Source organism: Pristis pectinata, chromosome 13 (assembly GCF_009764475.1).
Source record: "Pristis pectinata isolate sPriPec2 chromosome 13, sPriPec2.1.pri, whole genome shotgun sequence".
Lineage (NCBI taxonomy): Eukaryota > Metazoa > Chordata > Chondrichthyes > Rhinopristiformes > Pristidae > Pristis > Pristis pectinata.
The window spans coordinates 17092119-17113939 of NC_067417.1; the positions used below are offsets into that span (position 1 = coordinate 17092119).

The following is a 21821-nucleotide window of genomic DNA, read 5'->3' on the forward strand; positions in this document are numbered from 1 at the left end:
CTCCATCATCCTAAACATTCATTCTCTCCAATTTTGTTGCAGCTTGGCTTAAGTGTATTTTACTTGCCCACACTACTCAGATACTACTTCCCAAACCCACAACCCTCCCTCCTTTTTGAGAAGGACAAGAACAACAGGTGTATGAGCATACCACTGCCTGTAAGTTGCTTAACATCTTGACTTGGAGATATATTGCTGTTTCTTCACTAACACAGTAGCTAAATCCTAGAACCCCTTACCCAACAGCATTGTGAAAGGCTACAGTGATTCAAGAAGAGCCATCACCACCTTCTCGAGAGCACTTAGGGATGGGTGGGAAATGCTGGCCTAACTACTAATGGTACATCCCAAAACGTGAATTAGAAGGTGATCAAGCTCATGCGATGTTTACTTAACAGAAACAACATTTCAAAGACTTCCAAAGATACGAATATGCGGGACTGATGCTCTGTTCAGAAAGTTGTTGACTTTCACATGAAAGTATAAGAACACAAAAATTAAGACTGAGCCTTGAAGTGTGACAGAGACAAGTGATGCACAGGAAATGTGTGCCAGGTATTCCTTTTTTGAAACCATGATATTATATCTTGTTAGGGCCAGGTATTAAAATATGAACAGCATGAGGGTAAAAACTGCAGAGTTCTGTTCATCTACCAGTGACAAACACAATATTGTCATTAGTAAAGGAAAACCAAATGTTGAGAACCAAAGAGCGCAGACATAAGGTCATAGAGTAATACAGCACGGAAGCAGGCCCTTTGGCCATGCTGACCAAAATGCCCATCTAAGCTGGTCCTTTATGCCCGCCTTTAGCCCATATCACTCTAAGCCTTTCCTATACACATACCTGTCAAAGTGTCTTTTAAATGGTGACTGGCAAAATACCCAGAAGTAAAATAAGGTTTTTTTTTACAAGTTTGGATTTGCATGTCCTGATGGAGATGGAATCAAATTCAATTATAGGTTTCAAACAGAATTGTATAAATGTTTGAAAGAGGAAAACATGCTGGAATATGGGGAAAGAGTAGGGCAGTAGAACTAATTGGATAGTTCACCAAAAAGCCAGTAGTGGCTCAGTGAGTTAAGTGGCCTGCTTTACTGTATTATTCCATGATTCCATGCATGAATACAAAACTGCATTTCTCTGTGTATACAGCACACAGTGACTTGACTCAGTATCAAACCACATGAGCTACATGTTCGCTTCTACGCAAAGGCCCTTCCTGTCCTTAATTCATTTTAAACTGTACAAGTTTGTATTTTTCTCCAGCATATAGACAATGACATTCAGTTAGAATGGTAATTGTTGCATCCCCTACATTAAGGTAAGCAGATATATGGTGGAATAAAGCATAGTCTAATGATGGTAAATTGCAACAATTCATTATAATGCATGGTATGGGTTCTCACTACCAATCAGAATATTTTTTTCCTCAAAGTTTATAAGATGTACCTTGACAACTATATAGATTACTTGCACTGTTTAGAATGGTCTAATGACGTAATTACTATTTTGAAAGTGTGATACATGATTTACCTTGCTGCAAAACTCCTCCAGTAAATCTTATTTGTACCACTTAAATGCTGAAGCATAAATTGCTTTTGCATACAATATGACTGGGATTATGCTGAGTACCATCTTTAAGTCAGTCTTTAAGAGTCATATAAAACATGCACATGGAAAGGATTTTGGCATAATTCATCTGCTAACAAAAGAGCTAAAACCAATCTATCTATTAGGGTCTGTGTTGATTTACATGATATTACAACCAACAGAAAGAGCATTAAGTACATTTCATCTGTTTTAATAAAAGCTATTTCTTAAAAAAGAAAGGACAAGTAGGGTTTCAAATGAGATATTGTAAGAGCAGCTTGCATTTTATAACACACCTAACATACAAAAACAATGCAAGGCATTCACAGAGACGTGGTATTGCAATCGAAGAAAGAATATATTCAGAGGGTGATCAAGTGTTAAATTGAGGAGGATCATTAAGGAAGAAGAGTGGAAGAATTACACAGGGTAGCAAAAGAGGCTGGCAAAAGGAAGAAGCAATAGAAAGTTGCAGTGCGAGGGCTGGAGGGTTGTAGGAAGTTACAGACTGATGGAGCAACAAGGGTACTAATGGGTTTAATCAGAAACTGTGAGACTTTTATATCTGAGATATGAGGAACAAAGAGCCAATGTGGGTTAATGAGGTCAAGATTGGTTTAAAATAAGATGTGGATAACTGAGCTTGTGATGACAGAGGGTGGAGAATGGGAGGTTGGTCAAGATGGTATGAGACAATGATGCCAAAGGCAAGGATGAAGGAAGATAGAGATGAGGGTATACAAAAGTGAAAGAATTCGAGGCATGAAAATCTATTTTAATCACCAAATCTGTACACTTGCATAGGTGTTAGCCATCTATTGAACTCACTCTGCACATTTGGCTCCATTTCTTTCAAAGAACTGAATGTACAGAAAGAGTGTACTGTTGACCAAAGACAAATTTCTCTCTCCATTTCTAGTATCTTTGTGGTGGAGAGATGGGTTCAGGCACTTAGCATTGGATCAAACCGTGGTTGTTTTTTTCTCTGGATCAGCCTGAGGCATTATCTAGGTAGGAGAATGGGATTAAAAACAAAGGTTTAGAGCTGCAGAATCCACAGCCATGTGTGGTATTGGAATTCAGCAAACTTACATTTACACCAATTGTGATGGGTTGCAAAGGTGCCTCTTGCAGCTCAAAGGGAAAAAATGATTAGGCAGCAAGATATATTCTATTCAAATAGTGTATATTAGGGACACTAGCATGCAGAGGTCAACCTCCAGCATCATGTCATCTTCCTGACTGACGACGAGTAGTAATAAAATTAAACAAAATGATCACAGTTACAGGACAAAACAAATGGGAGCTTCTCTAAAGATCCATGTGACTATAATGTTGTATTAATGTTGCAATTAGCCTTTTCTTGAACATTCTTTGTTTTATAACACTGTATTTCAAAAATAGTCGAATGTAAGTAGCTTTACCAGGAATTTAGACTTTATGATTTCAGCTGCATATTGCTGCTTTTATCATAAAGGTTTGTATGCCACAAGAAGCTATTTGAGGATGGTCAAAGAAGTGCTCATCTTTAAGTCACATGGTACCATATAACACAGAGTTCAGCCAAAAGTGAAATAATGAGCAACTAAACACAATAGCCAAAGACAGACCAGGCACTCACCTCTCGGTCTAACATTGATGGTGGTACCACAGTGACAATGTCTCCTTTCTCTGGATCAATGTAGAACATGTTTGGAGATGGCGTCTCTGGTGTCTGTTTTATGATACTGTAGCGCAGAACTGCATTGTTTGTGTTCGGGTCATCTGCATCATGAGCTGTCATTCGCATCACAGTAGTTCCTAGAAAGAGAGCCACACTGATAATTGCTAACAGATATTATTTCTCATTGCAACAGTTAAGATAAATATTGCTTGATATGCTCCTGATATATTCCTATGCAGCCAATCTCAGTGCTGCATTGAAGATAATAGTAAATTTATTGTTACAACTGAAATCTGGGTATTCATATCAGCAAAAACTGGTTTTGAACCAGTTTTCCAAATATCTATTTTTTTTCTTCGTAGTTTTTCCTACAGGTTACATAAAGCTCTTGGGAACGTGGGTACAACTTAGGAACCTATTATTCAATAGTGATAAACTTTCACCAAATCTGGATGACCCAGTCAATGAGTAGGATCTATGATCTGCATCTTCCATCCACTCTAGTCTGGATGTTTTATTCCATAGGAATTACAACAAGCCATAATGAATATTTATGCAAATAAATGTACTTGTATCAACTTTGTGAATGAAGCAATAATGAGATTTTGATATGGAAACAACTGGGTTTTCAAGGGCAGTTCTTGCGGCCTTGTTGGGAGAATGCTCTTCATGCATCCCAACAATTTCTGAGGACACAAGGTCACATCTCCATGTTTGCAGATTATTCCTTAGGCTGCTGACTGGTTCACTCTCAGGCTCTCAACAGAAACATGCTTTTCATTCATTGACATCCAGGGGATTGATACTTAATAACAACAGCAAACATATATAATAAACATTTGGAATATTGTAGATGTGAAGTGTTTTTCTGGATTGAAGATAACCATTTGCTTCATTGTGCTGTACATTTTTGGCATACATTATCCAATATTTACATTTCTTTTCCAGAATAAAACAATCACAATTCCCAGAAACAGCAAGTCCATGTATTTCTATGTTTCAATTTGCAAAGGGCAAGAATGATGCTCCCTCAGTGAGAGAATGCATGGATGCATTTGTTTTGGGAAAAAATAGAATTGAACTCATCCCAGACGCAGTGAATGATTAGATTGCTGACATTCAGTGTATGGTCTAACTCTTAAAGAATGGCCATTGGCTATGACAACATACTACGGCACATTATCATCAGAGGAGAAGGGAGCAAATTAAGAGGTGCAGAAGTTCAATTTATTATTCAATGGGTATTTCAGAAGTGTAACATAGTAAAGATGGATAATATTGCAAAAACAGAAAACAAGTCTCATAGTTATCACAAAATATATTGAACTAATTAAATTAATGTCACATTTCTTAAACTTTAAACTTTATTTATACAGCACAGTAACAGGACCTTCCCAGCCCATGCCACCCAATTCCACCCATGTTAACCTATTAACCGGTACGTCTCTGGAATGTGGGAGGAAACCGGAGCACCCGGAGGAAACTCAAGCAGTCACTGAGAGAATTCACAAGTTCCTTACAGACAGTAACAGGAATTGAACCCAGATCGCTGGTGCTGTAATAGTGTTACACTAACTGCTACACTACCGTGCCGTCGTACCATGCTGGTATAGACAATAGACAATAGGAGCAGAAGTAGACCATTCGGCCCTTCGAGTCTGCACCGCCATTTTGAGATCATGGCTGATCGTCAACAATCAATATCCTGTTCCTGCCTTGTCCCCATATCCCTTGATTCCCCTATCTATAAGAAACCTATCTAGCTCCTTCTTGAAAGTGCCCAGAGAATTGGCCTCCACTGCCCTCTGAGGCAGTGCATTCCACAAATTCACAACCCTCTGGGAGAAGAAGTTTTTCCTTACCTCTGTCCTAAATGGCCTAGCCCTTATTCTTAAATCATGTCCCCTGGTCCTGGACTTCCCCAACATCTGGAACATATTTCCTGTCTCTATCTTGTCCAATCCCTTAATAATCCTGTATGTTTCAATCAGATCCCCTCTCAATCTTCTCAATTCCAGCGTGTACAATCCCAGTCTCTCCAACTTCTCAGCATAAGACAGTCCCGACATCCCCGGAATTAACCTCATAAACCTACGCTGCACACCCTCTATAGCCAGGATATCCTTCCTTAACCCTGGAGACCAAAACTGTACACAATACTCCAGGAGTGGTCTCACCAGGGCCCTGTACAAATGCAAAAGAATCTCTTTGCTTTTGTACTCAATTCCCCTCGTAATACAGGCCAACATTCCATTAGCCTTCATCACTGCCTGCTGCACTTGCTCATTCACTTTCAGTGACTGATGAACAAGGACTCCTAGATCCCTTTGTATTTCCCCCTTACCTAACTCCACACCATTCAGATAATAATCCGCCTTCCTGTTCCTGCTCCCAAAGTGGATAACCTCACACTTATCCACATTAAACTTCATCTGCCAAGTATCTGCCCACTTACCCAACCTATCCAAATCACCCTGAATTCTCCTAACTTCCTCTACACATGTCGCACTGCCACCCAACTTTGTATCATCAGCAAACTTGCTAATGTTATTCACAATGCCTTCATCTAAATCATCAACATAGATCGTAAACAGCTGTGGTCCCAGCACCTAGCCCTGTGGCACCCCACTAGTCACGGCCTGCCATTCTGAGAAACATCCATTCACTCCTACCCTTTGTTTCCTATCCGCCAACCAGTTTTCTATCCATGTTAATACCCGCCCCCCAATTCCATGAGCCCTAATTTTACCCACCAATCTCCTGTGCGGCACTTTATCAAATGCCTTCTGAAAGTCGAGGTATACAACATCCACTGAATCTCCCTCGTCTATTTTCCTGGTTACATCCTCAAAAAACTCCAGTAGATTAGTCAAACATGATTTGCCCTTGGTAAATCCATGTTGACTCAACTCAATCCTATCATTGCTATCCAAATATGCCGCTATTTCATCCTTAATAATGGACTCTAGCATCTTCCCCACCACAGATGTTAGGCTAACTGGATGGTAGTTCCCTGTTTTCTCCCTCCCTCCTTTCTTAAAAAGTGGGATAACATTAGCCATTCTCCAATCCTCAGGAACTGACCCCAAATCTAAGGAACATCGGAAAATGATCACCAATGCATCCACAATTTCTAGAGCCACCTCCTTTAGTACCCTGGGATGCAGACCATCTGGACCTGGGGATTTGTCAGTCTTCAGCCCCATTAGTCTACCCATCACCATTTCTTTCCTAATGTCAATCCACTTCAGTTCCTCTGTCACCCTCTGCCTTTTGTCCATCCTCACTTCTGGGAGATTTCTTACGTCTTCCCCCGTGAAGACAGATCCAAAGTACTTATTAAATTCGACTGCCATCTCCCTGTTTCCTGTAATAATTTCACCCGATTCGGTCTTCAAGGGCCCAACATTATTCCTAACTAACTTCTTTCCCTTCACATACCTAAAAAAGCTTTTGCTATCCTCCTTAATATTCCTGGCTAGCTTGCCTTCGTACCTCATTTTTTCTTCCCGAATTACCTTTTTAGTTAAATTCTGCTGCACCTTAAAAATTTCCCAATCTTCTATCTTCCCACTCAGCTTGGCTCTGCCATACTTCTTCCTTTTTAACACAATGCTATCTCTGACTTCCTTTGTCAGCCACGGAGGCCCCTTCCCCCTCTTTGAGTCTTTCCTTCTATGGGGAATAAACTGATCCTGCACCTTGTGCATTATTCCCAAGAATACCTGCCATTGCTGTTCCACTGACAATTCTGCTAGGATGCCCGCCCAGTCAACTTTAGCCAGCTCCTCCCTCATGGCTCCATAGTCTCCTTTGTTCAACTGCAAAATTGACCCTTCTGATTTGCCCTTTTCCCTCTCCAATTGCAGATAAAAACTTATCATGTTATGGTCACTACCTCCCAATGGCTCCTTTACTTCGAGTTCTCTTATCAAATCCTGCTCATTACACAGCACTAAATCCAGAATAGCCCTCTCCCTGGTCGGCTCTCGTACCAGCTGCTCCAAGAATGCATCCCAGAGGCACTCTATAAACTCCCTTTCCTGGGGTCCAGTACCAGCCTGATTTTCCCAGTCCACTTGCATATTGAAATCCCCCATAACTACTGTGACATTACCCTTGCCACATGCCAACATTAACTCACTATTCAGCTTGCACCCAATTTCCATGCCACCGTTCGGAGGCCTGTAGATAACACCCATTAGGGTCTTTTTGCCCTTACAGTTCCTCAGTTCTATCCACACTGACTCTACTTCTCCTGATTCAATGTCCCCCCTTGCAAGGGACTGAATCTCATTCCTCACCAACAGGGCCACCCCACCCCCTCTGCCCACCTTCCTGTCCTTACGATAGCATGTATACCCTTGAAAATTCATTTCCCAGGTCTGATCTCCCTGCAGCCATGTCTCCGTTATCCCAACAACATCATACTTACCCATTCGTATCTGAGCTTCAAGCTCGTCTACCTTATTCTTGACACTCCGTGCATTCAGATATAGGATTTTTAACCCATTTCTCCTCTCTCCATTCGTATTAATGTTCCGAAATTGTGTAGTTCCTACTTGTCCTCTACCCTCCATCTCGCTATCCTCTCTCTCATTCTGGATCCCCTCCCCCTGCAAATTTAGTTTAAACCCCCCCCGAGCAACATTAGCAAACCTTCCTGCAAGAATGTCAGTACCCCTCCAGTTCAGGTATAAACCGTCCCGTTGGAACAGATCCCATCTTCCCTGGAACAAATCCCAATTATCCATAAACCTGAAGCCCTCCCTCTCGCACCATCCCCTCAGCCACGTATTAATCTGCCTAATCTTCCTATTCCTCTCCTCACTCGCATGTGGCACAGGTAGCAATCCTGAGATTGTTACCCTGGATGTCCTGCCCCTCAATTTAGCACCTAACTCCCTGAACTCCTTACGCAGGACCTCCTCTCTTTTCCTGCCCATGTCATTAGTCCCTACATGGATCACAACATCTGGGTTCACGCCCTCCCTCCTGAGAATAACCTGAACCCGATCGGAGATATCCCGGCCCCTGGCACCTGGCATCAAAGTAAGACAAATCTTACTTTGACCCAATGTTCTGTTATGAGTTGGTAAATTATTTAAGAAGTTCTCCATGCAGATCACATTGTTCAAAACCCACAGAATTCTTGCTCCTTATTGCAATCACATCAGGATTTAACATCCTTGAAATGAGACCCCTTGACAATGGCCTCAAGGCCGCAGCATCTACTCAGTTAAAATAAAATTCTTTAAAGCAAAGCAAATACTTGTTCAACCTGGGATTGGAAACAGTTGAACAGGTTGTGGGAGATGATGGAATACAAACGTCCCATTAAGCTGACCTGGAGCAAACCTCTTTGCTTGAAACGTAACCCAAATAAAACTGCACTCTTGACTGTTCGACTTTCCAGAAACAACTCTTTCTGGGTCTTATTAACCCTCAGTCCATTCTTACCATGTGATGTTTACCCAGTTTCCTAAGGATGCAGATTTATTGAAAATTTCTGGTTTCAAGCCTAGGCTTTGAGAATATGGAGAATGAAGGGAAATGTTGGCCAGCAGATTGGGAACTTTATAGAAGCTAAAGGATAACCAGCAAAAAGAGGAAGAAAATAGCTTATGAAAGTAAAGCTGCAGGAACTATAAAAACAGTGAGACTTCCTATAAGTGTGCAAAAAGGAAAAGAGTAGACAATGTAATTGTTAATCCTTGGAGGAGGACATAGTGAAGGTAACAATGCCCAAAGGTGTAAAAATCAGAGACGTCGAATAAATATCTCGCAGCTACCAACACATTAGAAGACACAGAAACCATTGCAATAACAGTAGAAAATCAGGGTGCGAAAGGATAGGAGAAACTAAAATAGTTATATAAAAGTACAGACTGGCAAGTCCTCTGGTCTGATGGCCTTCATAGGGTCTATAAGAAGTGGCTGCAGAGATAGTGGATCCTTTGGTTGTGATCTTCCAAAGATTTTAAATTCTGGAGAATGAAGCTGTAAGGTTATTCAGGGAGGCAGGAAGACCGAAAGCAGGGCACTATAAACCAGTAAGTCTCACATCTATCACTAGAAACATGCTGGAATCTATTATTCAGGAGGACATTTGGAAAATAATAATGAAATAGAGTCAACATAGTTTTACGAAAGGGAAACTGTGTTCGTCAAATCAGTTCTTTGAGGATGTACCAAGTACTGTGGATTATGGGGAACCAGTAAATGTAGGGTAACCAGATTTCCAAAAGCTATTAGATGAGATGCTGTGTAAAAGGATACCACACTATACAGGATACTAAACTATACTACACAAGGGATGTAATGGGAATAATAAACTAGCATGGATAGAGGACTGGCTAACTAATGGTAAACTGAGTCAAGATGAACAGGTGATTTTCAGACTGGTATCCAGTGGAACCAGAACAATCAATTCTGGAGCCTCAAAATTTGTAATCTATATAAGATGAAGGAAAAAAAAGTATTGCAGCCATATCTGCTGGTGATACAAAGACAGGTGGAAAAGAAAGTTGTAAGAAGAACACCAAGTCTGCAGAAGCATATACACTGGTCAATTGAGTGTTAAACATTTAACAGATGGAGTACCATATGATTATCCACTGTTGTAGGAAGAATAGAAAAACAGAACATTGTTCAAATAGAAAGATTACACAGTGCCGCTGTATTAAAAAAAATCTGGATGTCTTTGCGTGTGAAACACATTCAGTTATACACAGGTAAAAAGGTGGCAAATGAAACATCCTTTATTGCAAGGGGAATGGACTTTAAAAATAAGGATGTCCTGTACAACTCTACAGGGTAATGGTGAAACCACCCCTGGAGTACTGCATATAAGTTTTTGTCTCTTTATTCAAGGATTGACATACTTAAAATGGAGGCAGTTCAGAGAATGTTCATTAAGTTGATTACTGAGGCATGGAAAGGTTGAGCAGATTGGGCCTGTCATTGTTTAGAAGTATGAGTAGGAATCTTATTGAAATATATAAGGTTCTGAACAGATGCGGATGGGGATGTTTCCCTTTGTGGGGGGAATAGGTCAAGTGTAGAGCTTGTGAATCACAGGTTGTCCACCTACAGTTCTTTGTTTGCCCCATTTCACACACACTCAGAGTTTACTGCAAATTTGTCAAGACAGAAATTACTTTTCTCGGCAGGACTTAAACTTTTGGAATCCTCTGTGGCAGACAGGTGTGGAAGCAAATTTGTTGAATACATCAAGGAGAAGTTTTTGCATTGCCTCTGGAGGTATGGCTCAGGAAACTTGTAATTTTCCATGTGGGACTACTGCTGAGGCTTGGTTTACAGCCAGATCGTCTAGGCAATACACACCTACATGATCCTAAGCCATAATTGCAGACTAAAACAGGGTAAGAATCAATTGATATCCCTTACTTTCAGACTAGTGAGCTGTTGCAGAGGATCTGTATGACATCTGCAGCCACTCACCAAAGTCTGATATAGCCCAGATCTCCAAATGGTTCGGGCCTAATGCTGACATGAAGGGGTGAGCAAAGAAGATAGTATTTTAAAAATTGCTCCCTGGTACATCCTCAGGCTGTCATAGTAAATAAAAGAAACTCTATATTCCACTACTGGCTTACACTGCCAAGCAGAATTCATCTGCTGTAAACCACTTATTCTCTCACTACCAATGAAGAAGCAAAGCTACTTCCTTTTACCAGTCACTCCAATGTGCTATTAACATCAGTCCAGCAAGTTATTGCCTTCAAATTCAAAGCATCATTCCTTAAACTCATGGAGGGAGTTATGCAACAAATAGTTCCCTTCATGAGTTCCATGCAGTATTTTCCAAGAAACAAGGGGCTCAAATTGGCTGACAGTACTTTGAATCTTTTCCATATCCAAACATTGGCACAGTTTAAATGGATTAGAATTGGAATCGTGCTTTGATGCATATTCCTGCTATAAACAAAATCAGTTGTTTATTTACAGTTTTAAGTGAGATGGTCACCTTTCACCCCAGTCATAAAATGTTGAAGTGAAACTTCTGTGACCCTTTGCATAATCTGAGCATTAGTGACCTAAGGATCTATTTACACGTTGTGTTTGGTTAAAGATTGCATTCACAAGTATAAACAGTTTCACATTCCCGCACATTATTTTGGGACTGCGAGCTTGATTCTTTTGCTGCTATTGTTCCACTCTATTAAGCTTTATAATTCATCTCCCCAAGAATGAATTGAACTTTCCTCATTCCTTTCCCTCACTTCTTTCCTGCAATCAGCACATACATTTTCAATTTCTTACTATTTGTATTACATTACATTTAACAAGTTGTCCAAATACTTATATCCTTCCTCCTTTAAATCTTTTCATTCAACAAGCTAGAGAAATGAAGAAGCAGGGATTTGTTTCCAAGGTGAGAAATAATGCACCTGTTACGGAAAGTTGATTAATCTGCTGCACATGATGAAATGCCTGGCTTCCATATTCACAGGGACGTAGATGCAGGATTAGTCTTTGTTGGACTTCAAAACGATTCTGCCCTATAATGAAATCAGGGTTGATGTGGGACCCAATATAGAATACCTCCTGCTTCTCCATTTCCCTTAGAAATGGTCAATAGAAATCAAGATTAAAGGCGACAATTAAAGGCGACAGTTCTAAATGAGATAGTCACCTCTTACCCCAATCATCACTTAAAATTAACAACACCACCAAATTCCATTTATAAAAGAGAATTCCAAATGTCAACTTGCGCATGTAGAAGCGTTTTCTAACCACTATTGAAAGACCTGATTCTAATTTTTAAATAAAGGCCTGAAAACTTCATTCTGAGATATCCTGATGTCTCAGGAACACAACATAATTTCTGTCATCTCTTAATTTAACCTTAGGAGTCCAGGCATCTTTCTGGTAAAGCTACAGGCTGTTATCAGTCTTGAGTGGACCTATCATTCACTAAAAGATGAACTCTTGATCTCCCAATCTAGATCATCATGGCCCTTGCACGTTATTTGTCTATCTGCACTACACTTTTTCTGAAATGCTAACACTATATTCTGCATTCTGTTTTCCTTTTTACTTCCTCAATGTATTTGTGTATAGAATGGTCTGTCTGGATGACATGCAAACAAAAGCTTTTCACTGTATCTCAAAGTTAAAGTCAAAGTTAAGTTTATTGTCAGATGCACAAGTACATGTAGGCACAGGTGCAATGAAAAACTTACTTGCAGCAGCATCATAGGCACATAGAATCATATAAGCAGCTTTCACAAGAAAAACAGAATTTTTACAAGAAAAAACACAACTAGAACAAAAAAAAACAAAGTCCATTTTAGTGTGAAGTGATCAAAGTGGTCATAGTGTTGCTAAACTGTAGTGATTTGGGTAGTGCCAGTTCAAGAACCGAATGGTTGAAGAGAAGTAGATGTTCTTGAAACTGGTGGTGTGGGACTTCAGGCTTCTGTACCTCCTGCCCAATGGTAGCTGCAAGAAGATGGCATGGCCCAGATGCTGGGGATCTTTGATGATGGATGTTGCTTTCTTGAGGCAGCATCATGTGACATGTGACAATAATACATGGGACATGTGACATGTGACAATAATAAACCAATGTCAGCTTAACATATTAAATAACAACTTCTTGTGCAGATCCTGGAATCATGGATGGCTTGCTTCCTCTGTAGTTCTATGGGTTCTGAGATAGTTAATGAGACTAATGTGGGATCCATAAGCTCTTCCACAGATGGGGCAAAATGTGCCTGATGTGATGAATGGGTATAATGCTTGTGAGGTGGCACAATCTTTTGTGCTCCTGATGCTTGGACTCGAGGTTTTCAAAATTGTCCCAAATGCTCCTTTGCCATCTTGAACAGTCATGAGTCACAGATTCCCAGCACTCAATGGGGTTGCTGTACTTTTTCCAAGGAGACCTTGAGGTTATCTCAAATCTTTTCCTCTGTCCACCTGCTAAACTATTCCTGTTTAGCTTAGAATAGAGTGGTTGTTTCAAGAATGTGGTGTTGGCATGCAAACAATGCAGCTTGTCCAGTGGCACTGACTGAATATAATTAGGGCTTCATTGCTGGGGTTGTTGCCCTGAGAGAGGACACTAACGTTGGTTTGCTTATCCTTCCAGTGGATTTTGAGTAGCTTGCAGAGACACCATTGTTGGCATCTGTCTAGTGCCTTGAGGTGCCTGATGTACGTAGTCTATGACTGAGTAGCATATAGGAGGGTAGGCATCATTGCTGCTCGGTAAACCAAAAGCTTTGTACCAGGTTTGATGTCTTGACCCTCAAACCCCCTTCTGTAGTCAACCGAAGGTTGTGCTAGCAAACTGAAGTTGATGATAAACTTCATCACCCATATCTGGCTTCACTTCGGAGTGGCCGATGAGATATGGAAAGTGGTTTGTAGCACTGTGGTGTACAAGATCATAAAAAGTATCAGGGCTATAACAAAGCCTTTCTACACATCATGCTTCCTTGATGTTGGCTTGGTTGTATACCCAATGGTTAGAACTATGGATTTTATGCCATCATAATATGCTAAACAACATTCAGTTGAAGAGAGAGAATCTGACAACCCAGCTGGACAGAGAATACAGGGTCTAAGCCTACTTAACTTTTGCCGATGATGTTTAGAGAATCACCAGCAACATCTTCCCTGCCTGTGCATTATAATGCAGAAATTAGAAATGATGCAAGACAGAAGACAAATGTCTTCAGCTGAGGGTCTGGATACAAAGGTTAACCAGCACCTCAGCTTTACACCAGCACAACCCCATTCAAGTGAATGGATTCAGGGTTTGGATTGAAAAGCTAAGTGTAGCTATGTATTGTGTTTACTTTTCTTGTAATATTGTATTTGTAGCTTGTAATGTTGTCTTCCATTTAAGTTAGTTTCTAGTATTTTCATTTGTTTAATGCAAATTTATCATTGATTATCACAGTGAAAATCACCCAGTATAATACAGACTTTATTGACAGATGAAGAGAAAGAGGCCAGTTATCACATTATATGATAAACTTCAAAATCATTTACTTTAATGAGGAATGTCAAACAAAACCCGAGGCAGGGTTATATCCTGTTACATTACTGCTAAGAGCTATTAGTGCCTTGATGAATGTCATTAATGCTACTTAGTAGCCCTGAGTCATGTTTGAATCACCACCTATGAGTAAGTTAAATGCTCTGACAGTTCAAAGAAAAACTGTAAAAATCTGTTTCCCAGAACCTCTGAATTCTCGATTCCAATGTCAGAACCTCTGCCACTCACCAGCTAGCTGTACTGATGTATAGGCACTTTAAATATTGACAGTCTGTGCAGTTATTTCTCTCAGAGCTTCTGAGCCACATTAACAGCAGGACAAATGTGCAGCAAACAATATCAGGCTATGATTTGATGATTCGCCTGGTTGAGCACTGGTCAGCACTGCAATGCTGAATGAAATAATTCTGTAACATAATATTCCTTTCGATACTGATGGATGTAATGATAATTAAATCTTGCTACACAGCCATATTTTCCAGCTACTCCTGGTGTACATGCAGTGCATTCACAGAGGCTCTGTACATAATTGCAATTTTTGCTGCAGGTTGTATACAATTAGATCAATTAGACACACATCTCACTTCTAGTATTCAGTTCAGCAATGTGCATCATTTATCTTTTCACCTTCCTTTTTCCTATCGAAACATTGTCTCCCAAGCTTGGAGCATGGTTCTGTTGCTGGCAAATATAACCACTGAATTGCTCAGCGACATAGAACCATTTTCAAGTGCCCACTACCCTTGGGTTAGCTTTAAAAGTAAAAGGCTTACTCCTCCATCTGATCCTCTTAAGTGGGGGAAACAGAATTACACCTTTCAACAAAACTAGGAAACATCAGAAATCAAACATGTCCTCAGTTGTAGAGAAGCGAGAGGGATGGAGGAACCAACAGACTGATTGTGGTGGTGCCAGCTGAGAGAGGGGGAATGAATCATATGAACATGCATACAAACTAGGAGCAGGAATATGTTACTCATCCCTCAACTTGCTCTGTCTTAGTTGATGGCTGATCTGATTCAAACCTCAATTCAACCAAGCAGCTCAGTCTACCTGCTTAACAAGAATCTTAAATGCCTCTGCCGTAAAAATACTCAAAGATTCTGCTCCCACCACTCTTTGAGGAAGAGAGTTCCAAAGAACCCTTGAGAGGTAAAAAGTAGTCTTTCTGCCTTAAAACACATTTTTTTTAAACTGTGACCTCTACTTCTGGATGCTCCCATATCCACATTCACCCTGTCACGACCTCTCTTGATTTTAGGTTTTAATCAAATCCCCCATCACTCTTTTAAACTCCAACAGATTCAAGCCTAGCTTGTCCAACCTTTCCATACAAGACAACCCATCCATTCCAGCTTGCAGTCTAGTAACGTTTCTCTGAACGGCTTCCAATGCAATTAGCATCCTTCTTCAAATATTGTAAATAGTGCTCTAGATCTGGTCTCAAGAATGCTGCATGTAACTGAAGCACAACCTCCCTAATTTTGTATTTAATTCCCCTATCAATAAATGGTAATATTATGTTAGCTTTCCTAATTACTTTTAAGTATCTTAGTAAGGCATTTGACAAGGTCCCTCAAAGTAGTGTCATCCAGAAGATTAAGATGTATGGGATCATGGTGAATTAGCCGTTTGGATTCAGAATTGGCTTGCCCATTGAAGACAGAGGGTAGTGGTTGATGGAACTTGTTCTGGCTGGACGTCCGCGACTAGTGGTGTTCTGCAGTGATCCGTACTGGAACCTCTGTTGTTGGTGATATGTTATTTAAATGACCTGGATGACAATGTAGATGGGTTGTTTAGTAAGTTCGCAGACAATATAAAGATTGGTGGTGTTGTGGATAGTGTAGAAGATTGCTAAAGGATACAGCAGGATATAGATCAGTTGCAGATATTGGCAGAGAAATGGCAGATGGAGTTTAATCTGGCCACATGTGAGGTGTTGCACTTTGGGAGATCAAATATAAAGTGACAGTATATTGTTAATGGCAAGACCCTTAATAGTACCGATGTTCAGAGGGATCTTGGGGTTCAAATCCATAGCTCTTGAAAGTGGCTGCACAGGTTGACAGGATAGTAAAGAAGACATATGGAATGCTTGCCTTTATTTAGTCAAGGCACTGAATTCAAGAGTCGAAAAGTTACGCTGCAGCTTTATAACACTCTAGTTAGGCCACTCCTGGAGTATTGCATTCAATTCTGGTTGCCCTTTGTGGGAAGGATGTGGAGACTTTGGAGAGGGTGCAGAAGAGGTTTACCAGGATGTTGCCTGGATTAGAGGGCATGTGCTATAAGGAGAGGCTGGACAAACTTGGGTTGTTTTCTCTGGAGTAGCAGAGGCTGAGGGGAGACTTGATAAAAGTTTATAAGATTATGAGAGGCATAGACAGAGTAACAGCCAGTATCTTTTCCCAGGGTCGAAATGTCTAATATCAGAGGGCATGTATTTAAAGTGAGAGGAGTAAGTTCAAAGGAGATGTGTGGGGCAATTTTTTTTTTTACACAGAGAGTTGGTGGGTGCCTGGAATATGCAGCCGGAGGTGGTAGTGGAGGCAAATTCGATAGAGGTGTTTAAGAGACTCTTAGATAGGCACATGAATGTGCAGAGAATGGAGGGATATGGACATTGTGTAGGCAGAAGGGATTAGTTTAGTTAGACATTTAATTACGAGTTTAATTAGTTTGGCACAACATCGGAGGCTAAAGGGCCTGTTCCTGTGCTGTACTGTTCTATGTTCTATGTACTTAATATACCTTCATACTAGCCTCTTGTAAATCAAATACAAAGGCATCCAGATCCCCCTGAACAGAGTTTTCCAATCTCTCACCTTTAGGTAACATGCTTCTTTTTCTTAATATTTTCCTAGCAAAATGGGCAATTCCACATTTTACCACATTATTAAGTTCTTTTCCCATTCACTTGGCCTATTTATATCCATTTGCAGTTTCTCTTATGTCCTCCTGCAAGCTTAATTTCCTATTTGTCATCAGCAAATTTAGCAACCTTACATTTGGTTGCTTCAACCAGGTCATTTAGATAAATTGTAAAATGTTGAGGGTCAGAGCTGATTCCTGACATACCACCTGTTAACCTCTTGCCATCCAGAAAAAAGACACATTCATGCCCACTCTCTGTTTCCTGTTAGTCTGCGAATCTTCAATCCATGCCAACATTTTACCTCCTACACTATGAGCTTTTATTTTTCCCAATAGCCTTTGATGCAGCTCCTGATGAAATGCCTTCTGAAAAACTAAGTATAGTACATCCACTAATTCTTCATCGTCCACAGAAACAAAGATTTCTTTATCACAGCTTATCTGTTAGGAAAAGATACAAATAGTTGATGAAGCAAAGGAGAGAGCAAATAAAAAAGCAGCAGTGATTTGTATCTTACAGTTCCAGAACTATTCTTTTTACATTCTCTCCTCTTCATTTATCTTCTTCTATTTACACCTCCTACAGACAAGCCAGCTGCAATCAACTAGCCTTTGCCACCCTCTCTCAGCCAGCACCACTACCAATGATGTCATTCAGTCTGTCTTGGAATCCACCCTTTCAAAGACTTTCCCTTTGTTCTTTCCATTCCCTCTCCCATTTCTCTGTAACTTAAAATGTGCATGTTTTCTAACTTTGTCTACTTCTGACATGTAATCTCTGTTTTTCTCTCAACAGATGCTGCCTGACCCACTGATTATTTTGAGAATTCTCTGATTTACTCTGTATTTGCAGTTTTATGCTTTTCAGTTTCTGGTTGTTTTCATCCACATAATCAGTAGGCTGACATCCAGCAAGATTCATTGTTTGGCAATCACAGGAAGGTTGGCCATTACTCTCTCTCTCTCTCTCTCTAACCTAAAAGCAATTGTTAGTTCTAGTCTGGTTGAGGTCAGATAACTAAGCATATGCCAAGGATCAAATCTGGATCAATCTGATCTTTGTTATTCAACCAATCAATGAGTAAACTTAATGATAAGTTGGGCCAGCTCAAATTGCCACCATTAAATAAAGGTAAGGTCTGCTACCAACACAGGATTGTGTTTTTGATTTATTTCTATGTGCAATGCACAGGTGGTCTAAAGTCCAAATATTTATCTGCTAACTTAATTTAACCTTCTGAAGCTTCTGCTGAGATCCTCCCAGTTGGGATAAGGTCAATTTATTGGTGCTGATGAAAGTTTCTCTAGATTGCCAGCTGTTTGACTTCTCTTTTTGCTAATTCAACTCTAGACTACTTCAAGGTCAAATTGCAAAGCTTTTCAGAACTTCTCAATTATGATTCATGGGTGTATCAAGGTAAGTACGACAGCTGGAGTGGTTGATGGGCTGCCTGCAGTGAGGGCACAGCTGAGTGAACAAGACTAAAGCATGCCTGAAGCTATGTGATGCATATTATCAGTATGGGTTTCTTTTTTCTGCAGTGAATTTCAAGAAAATGAGCATACACATTTTTACATAAGGTTACGCATAGTATAACAATGTAAAGGTGCATTTCAAAATTCGCGTGATGACAAACAATGCCAATACTCTATCAATGTAATGTCAACTCTGAAGGATGTCATCCTTGAAACACATCTCAGTCTATCCTAACTCAACCTGAAACATACAGATGGAGTTCCTTGAAGCACAATTATTCTACTTTTTATCATGATGTTTCTATTAATTTACCAATGATAGTTTCATGGCAGACAACAATAGATGGCAGGCTTCCAGAATTAATTATAAACACTTGAAATGAAGTATTGCAATAACAAATCATTTAATCTGAAGCACTGTAATAATGCATGGTCAAATTGCAATCCCATCAAGTTTTTATTTCACTGAAATATTACAGGAAATAATATATGTAAGACAAGTAGCCCATCTGTTAATATTTGAACCAAATCATTTCACTTTAGACATCACTTTGGATATATGCGTGAAAGAAATTCTGCACCAGAATGCAGTGCTTCGGTTCATTTATCTTTATTATAGCAAACCTGTGCAGAATGACCCCCCACTGCTTTTTATTGATTAAGTGAATACGTTCAAGCCAATTTATCCTCTGAAGAGGCATCTGTCCTTTTGTGAGAGTGTTCAGCATTGGTCAACAGATTGGAACCAGAATCTGTAAATAAATCGCACCTCAGGAGTGTTGTAGGGGAAGAAATTAAAAATCTATGCAAAGGCCTGGTGCTATATTATGAGTTTTCAAAATATAGGAATTCTCTGTCTTCAGTGTATTTAAATAAACTAGGAGGAATTTTGTACAGTCTTGTTGCCTCTTTATTCAATATCGTATGTATTGCATGCTGTTTTTATGGGGCATTCTATTATTCCACCCTCATGTGATGTATTACTCCACTAGGAAGAACTCTATATCCACAAGGACTGCGATATTACTTCACCAATAAACATACATATAATGAGGTTAATCAAGAAAGGAATATAATTAGTCATATTTATTGGAATAATCTTCAAATAAAATATAAATATAGTTTTGTATTGATTAGTTAATAAAGATGATAAATGTATCTGTTATGTGCAAGTGTCCACTAATGAGCCATTGACTTTACTGTTTTAAAAAGCTGTTGATGTCCCTCCAGGGAAGAAGTGAGTGATTTTATTAACCACTTACAACTCCATACTAAAGCGCTGCATAATGTTTTTATTTTCAGATAGTGTAATATAATATTTTCAGGTCAGAACAAAAGGACTTAAAAAAATGATCCTTGGTTAACGTGTTAAACACATGATACAAATGGCTTCACACTGTAGCTTCTGAGAACTTGTTGCTATTGGTTGATTGAAAGGGGCAGCTGTACTTTGCTGTAGATAGGAATCTGTCTGCCATCAGCTGGACATGCTTTTCCACATTTAACTGTTAACGTTTTTTGCATGCCGAATTGCTGAAAGTACGAGGTGAAAATGTTGCCGCAGTTGTTACAGCTAGAAGTGACCCAAGAGACTGCAGATGCTGGAATCTCAAGCAAAAAAAAAACTGCCAGACGAATTCAGTGGGTCAGCAGCATCTGTGGAGGCAAAGGGACAGAAAACAGTTTGGGTCAAGACCCTGCATCAGGATTGTCCCGTTCAGTCCTGATACAGGCTCTCAATCCGAAATGTCGACTATCTCTTTGCCTCCACAGGTGCTGCCTGGCTTGCTGAGTTCCTTCAGCAGTTTGTTTCATGCTTAGGACAAGCAATGGTGTATGCTAAATGTGAAATAAACAGTTAAAGGATTGATATGGAATTGTAGAACGGATGAATAATATATGTATAGAAAGTGAAATAAGAAGGGAAAGAGAAAGTGGAGAAAAAGTGAGATAAAAAAAAATCAAACTTTTACACGTTAATATCCTGCATAATGATAAATACCACAAGGAGTGAGACTACTTCATTGCTATGGTCCTTTTTCACAACCAGAGTGGATGACTAGTAGCAATTAACACTTAAAATGCTTTAAAAGGATGTTTAAATATGTAATTAAAAGACTTAATATTTGATTGCTGCTGATTTCTACTGCATGAATTTACAAGCATTTGGTGCATGTGAATGTTGAAGCAGACAACAAAATGCCATTATTGCAAAGCTAGCAACAGAACACAGCACATCCCAGCAATGTTTTGGATCTCCATGTTTAATCATGCATCTGCCTTCACCTGAAGTTGCTGTAACACTTGGTATGTGGTGCAGTGATTTGCCTCAGTCATCTTGACAGCAAATTATACCCATTCATTTCTTTCACAAGTAAACAAGAAGACATGCATTGACTTATCTGCTGACTCTTGATGCTTCTTGGTAAGCAACTGCCTGGGTTACAGTTTTTAATCTTACTTCAGGGGTAAAAGTAACCTGGTGCAGTGTACCAGTAAAATAGTGGTTAAAACAATTTTATACAAATGGGTTAAATCAACAGTGTTAGTGATAGAATCGTACCAGTAAGAAATTTACTTATTTGCACCCCTGCCTTGCATCCACTTGTCACCTGATCGCAATGTACTGGGGCTACTCAGACCCAGTGTTCCTCAGTGAAAAGTACCTCTGTTGACCAAGGACAATGAGATTATAAATGTGAAACAATAAATAATCTGCTGGAGGAACTCAGTAGGTTGAGCAGCATCTGTGGGAGGAAAGGAGTTGTTGATGTTTCAGATCAGGACTAAGCCTGTTATTCGTTGGTGGGGTAATGGTCCAGGGGTTGGTATGAGGAGGTATCTGAGATCTGTAGTCTGGCCTCTGCAAGGTAGAGGTCAGTCCGCCAGACTACAATGGCGCTGCCCTTGTCTGCAGGTTTGATGACTAGGTTGTGATTGGTGTGAAGTGAATGGAGGGCTGTGTGTTCAGAGGAGGTGAGGTTGGAGTGGGCCAGGGGAGTGGAGAAGTTGAGGTATCAGTCCTGATGCAGGGTTTCAGCCTGAAATTCTGATAATTCCTTTCCTCCCACAGATGCTGCTCGACCTGTTGAATTCCTCCAGCAGATCGTTTGTCGCTCCAGATTCCAGCATCTGCAGTCTCTTCTGTCTCCTCAGATTATTAATGTTTATCATCA

At 40.0% G+C, this 21821-nt stretch overlaps 1 protein-coding gene across 1 annotated transcript in view; it reads right to left on the reverse strand.

The window, feature by feature from the left end:
• Window positions 1-21821, reverse strand: part of cdh13 (cadherin 13, H-cadherin (heart)) — a 578498-nt gene that overhangs the window by 257774 nt on the left and 298903 nt on the right. The window contains exon 6 of the mRNA XM_052028448.1: window positions 3216-3394. Coding sequence (XP_051884408.1) covers window positions 3216-3394 — 179 coding nt within the window. The remainder of the gene's footprint in view (window positions 1-3215; window positions 3395-21821) is intronic.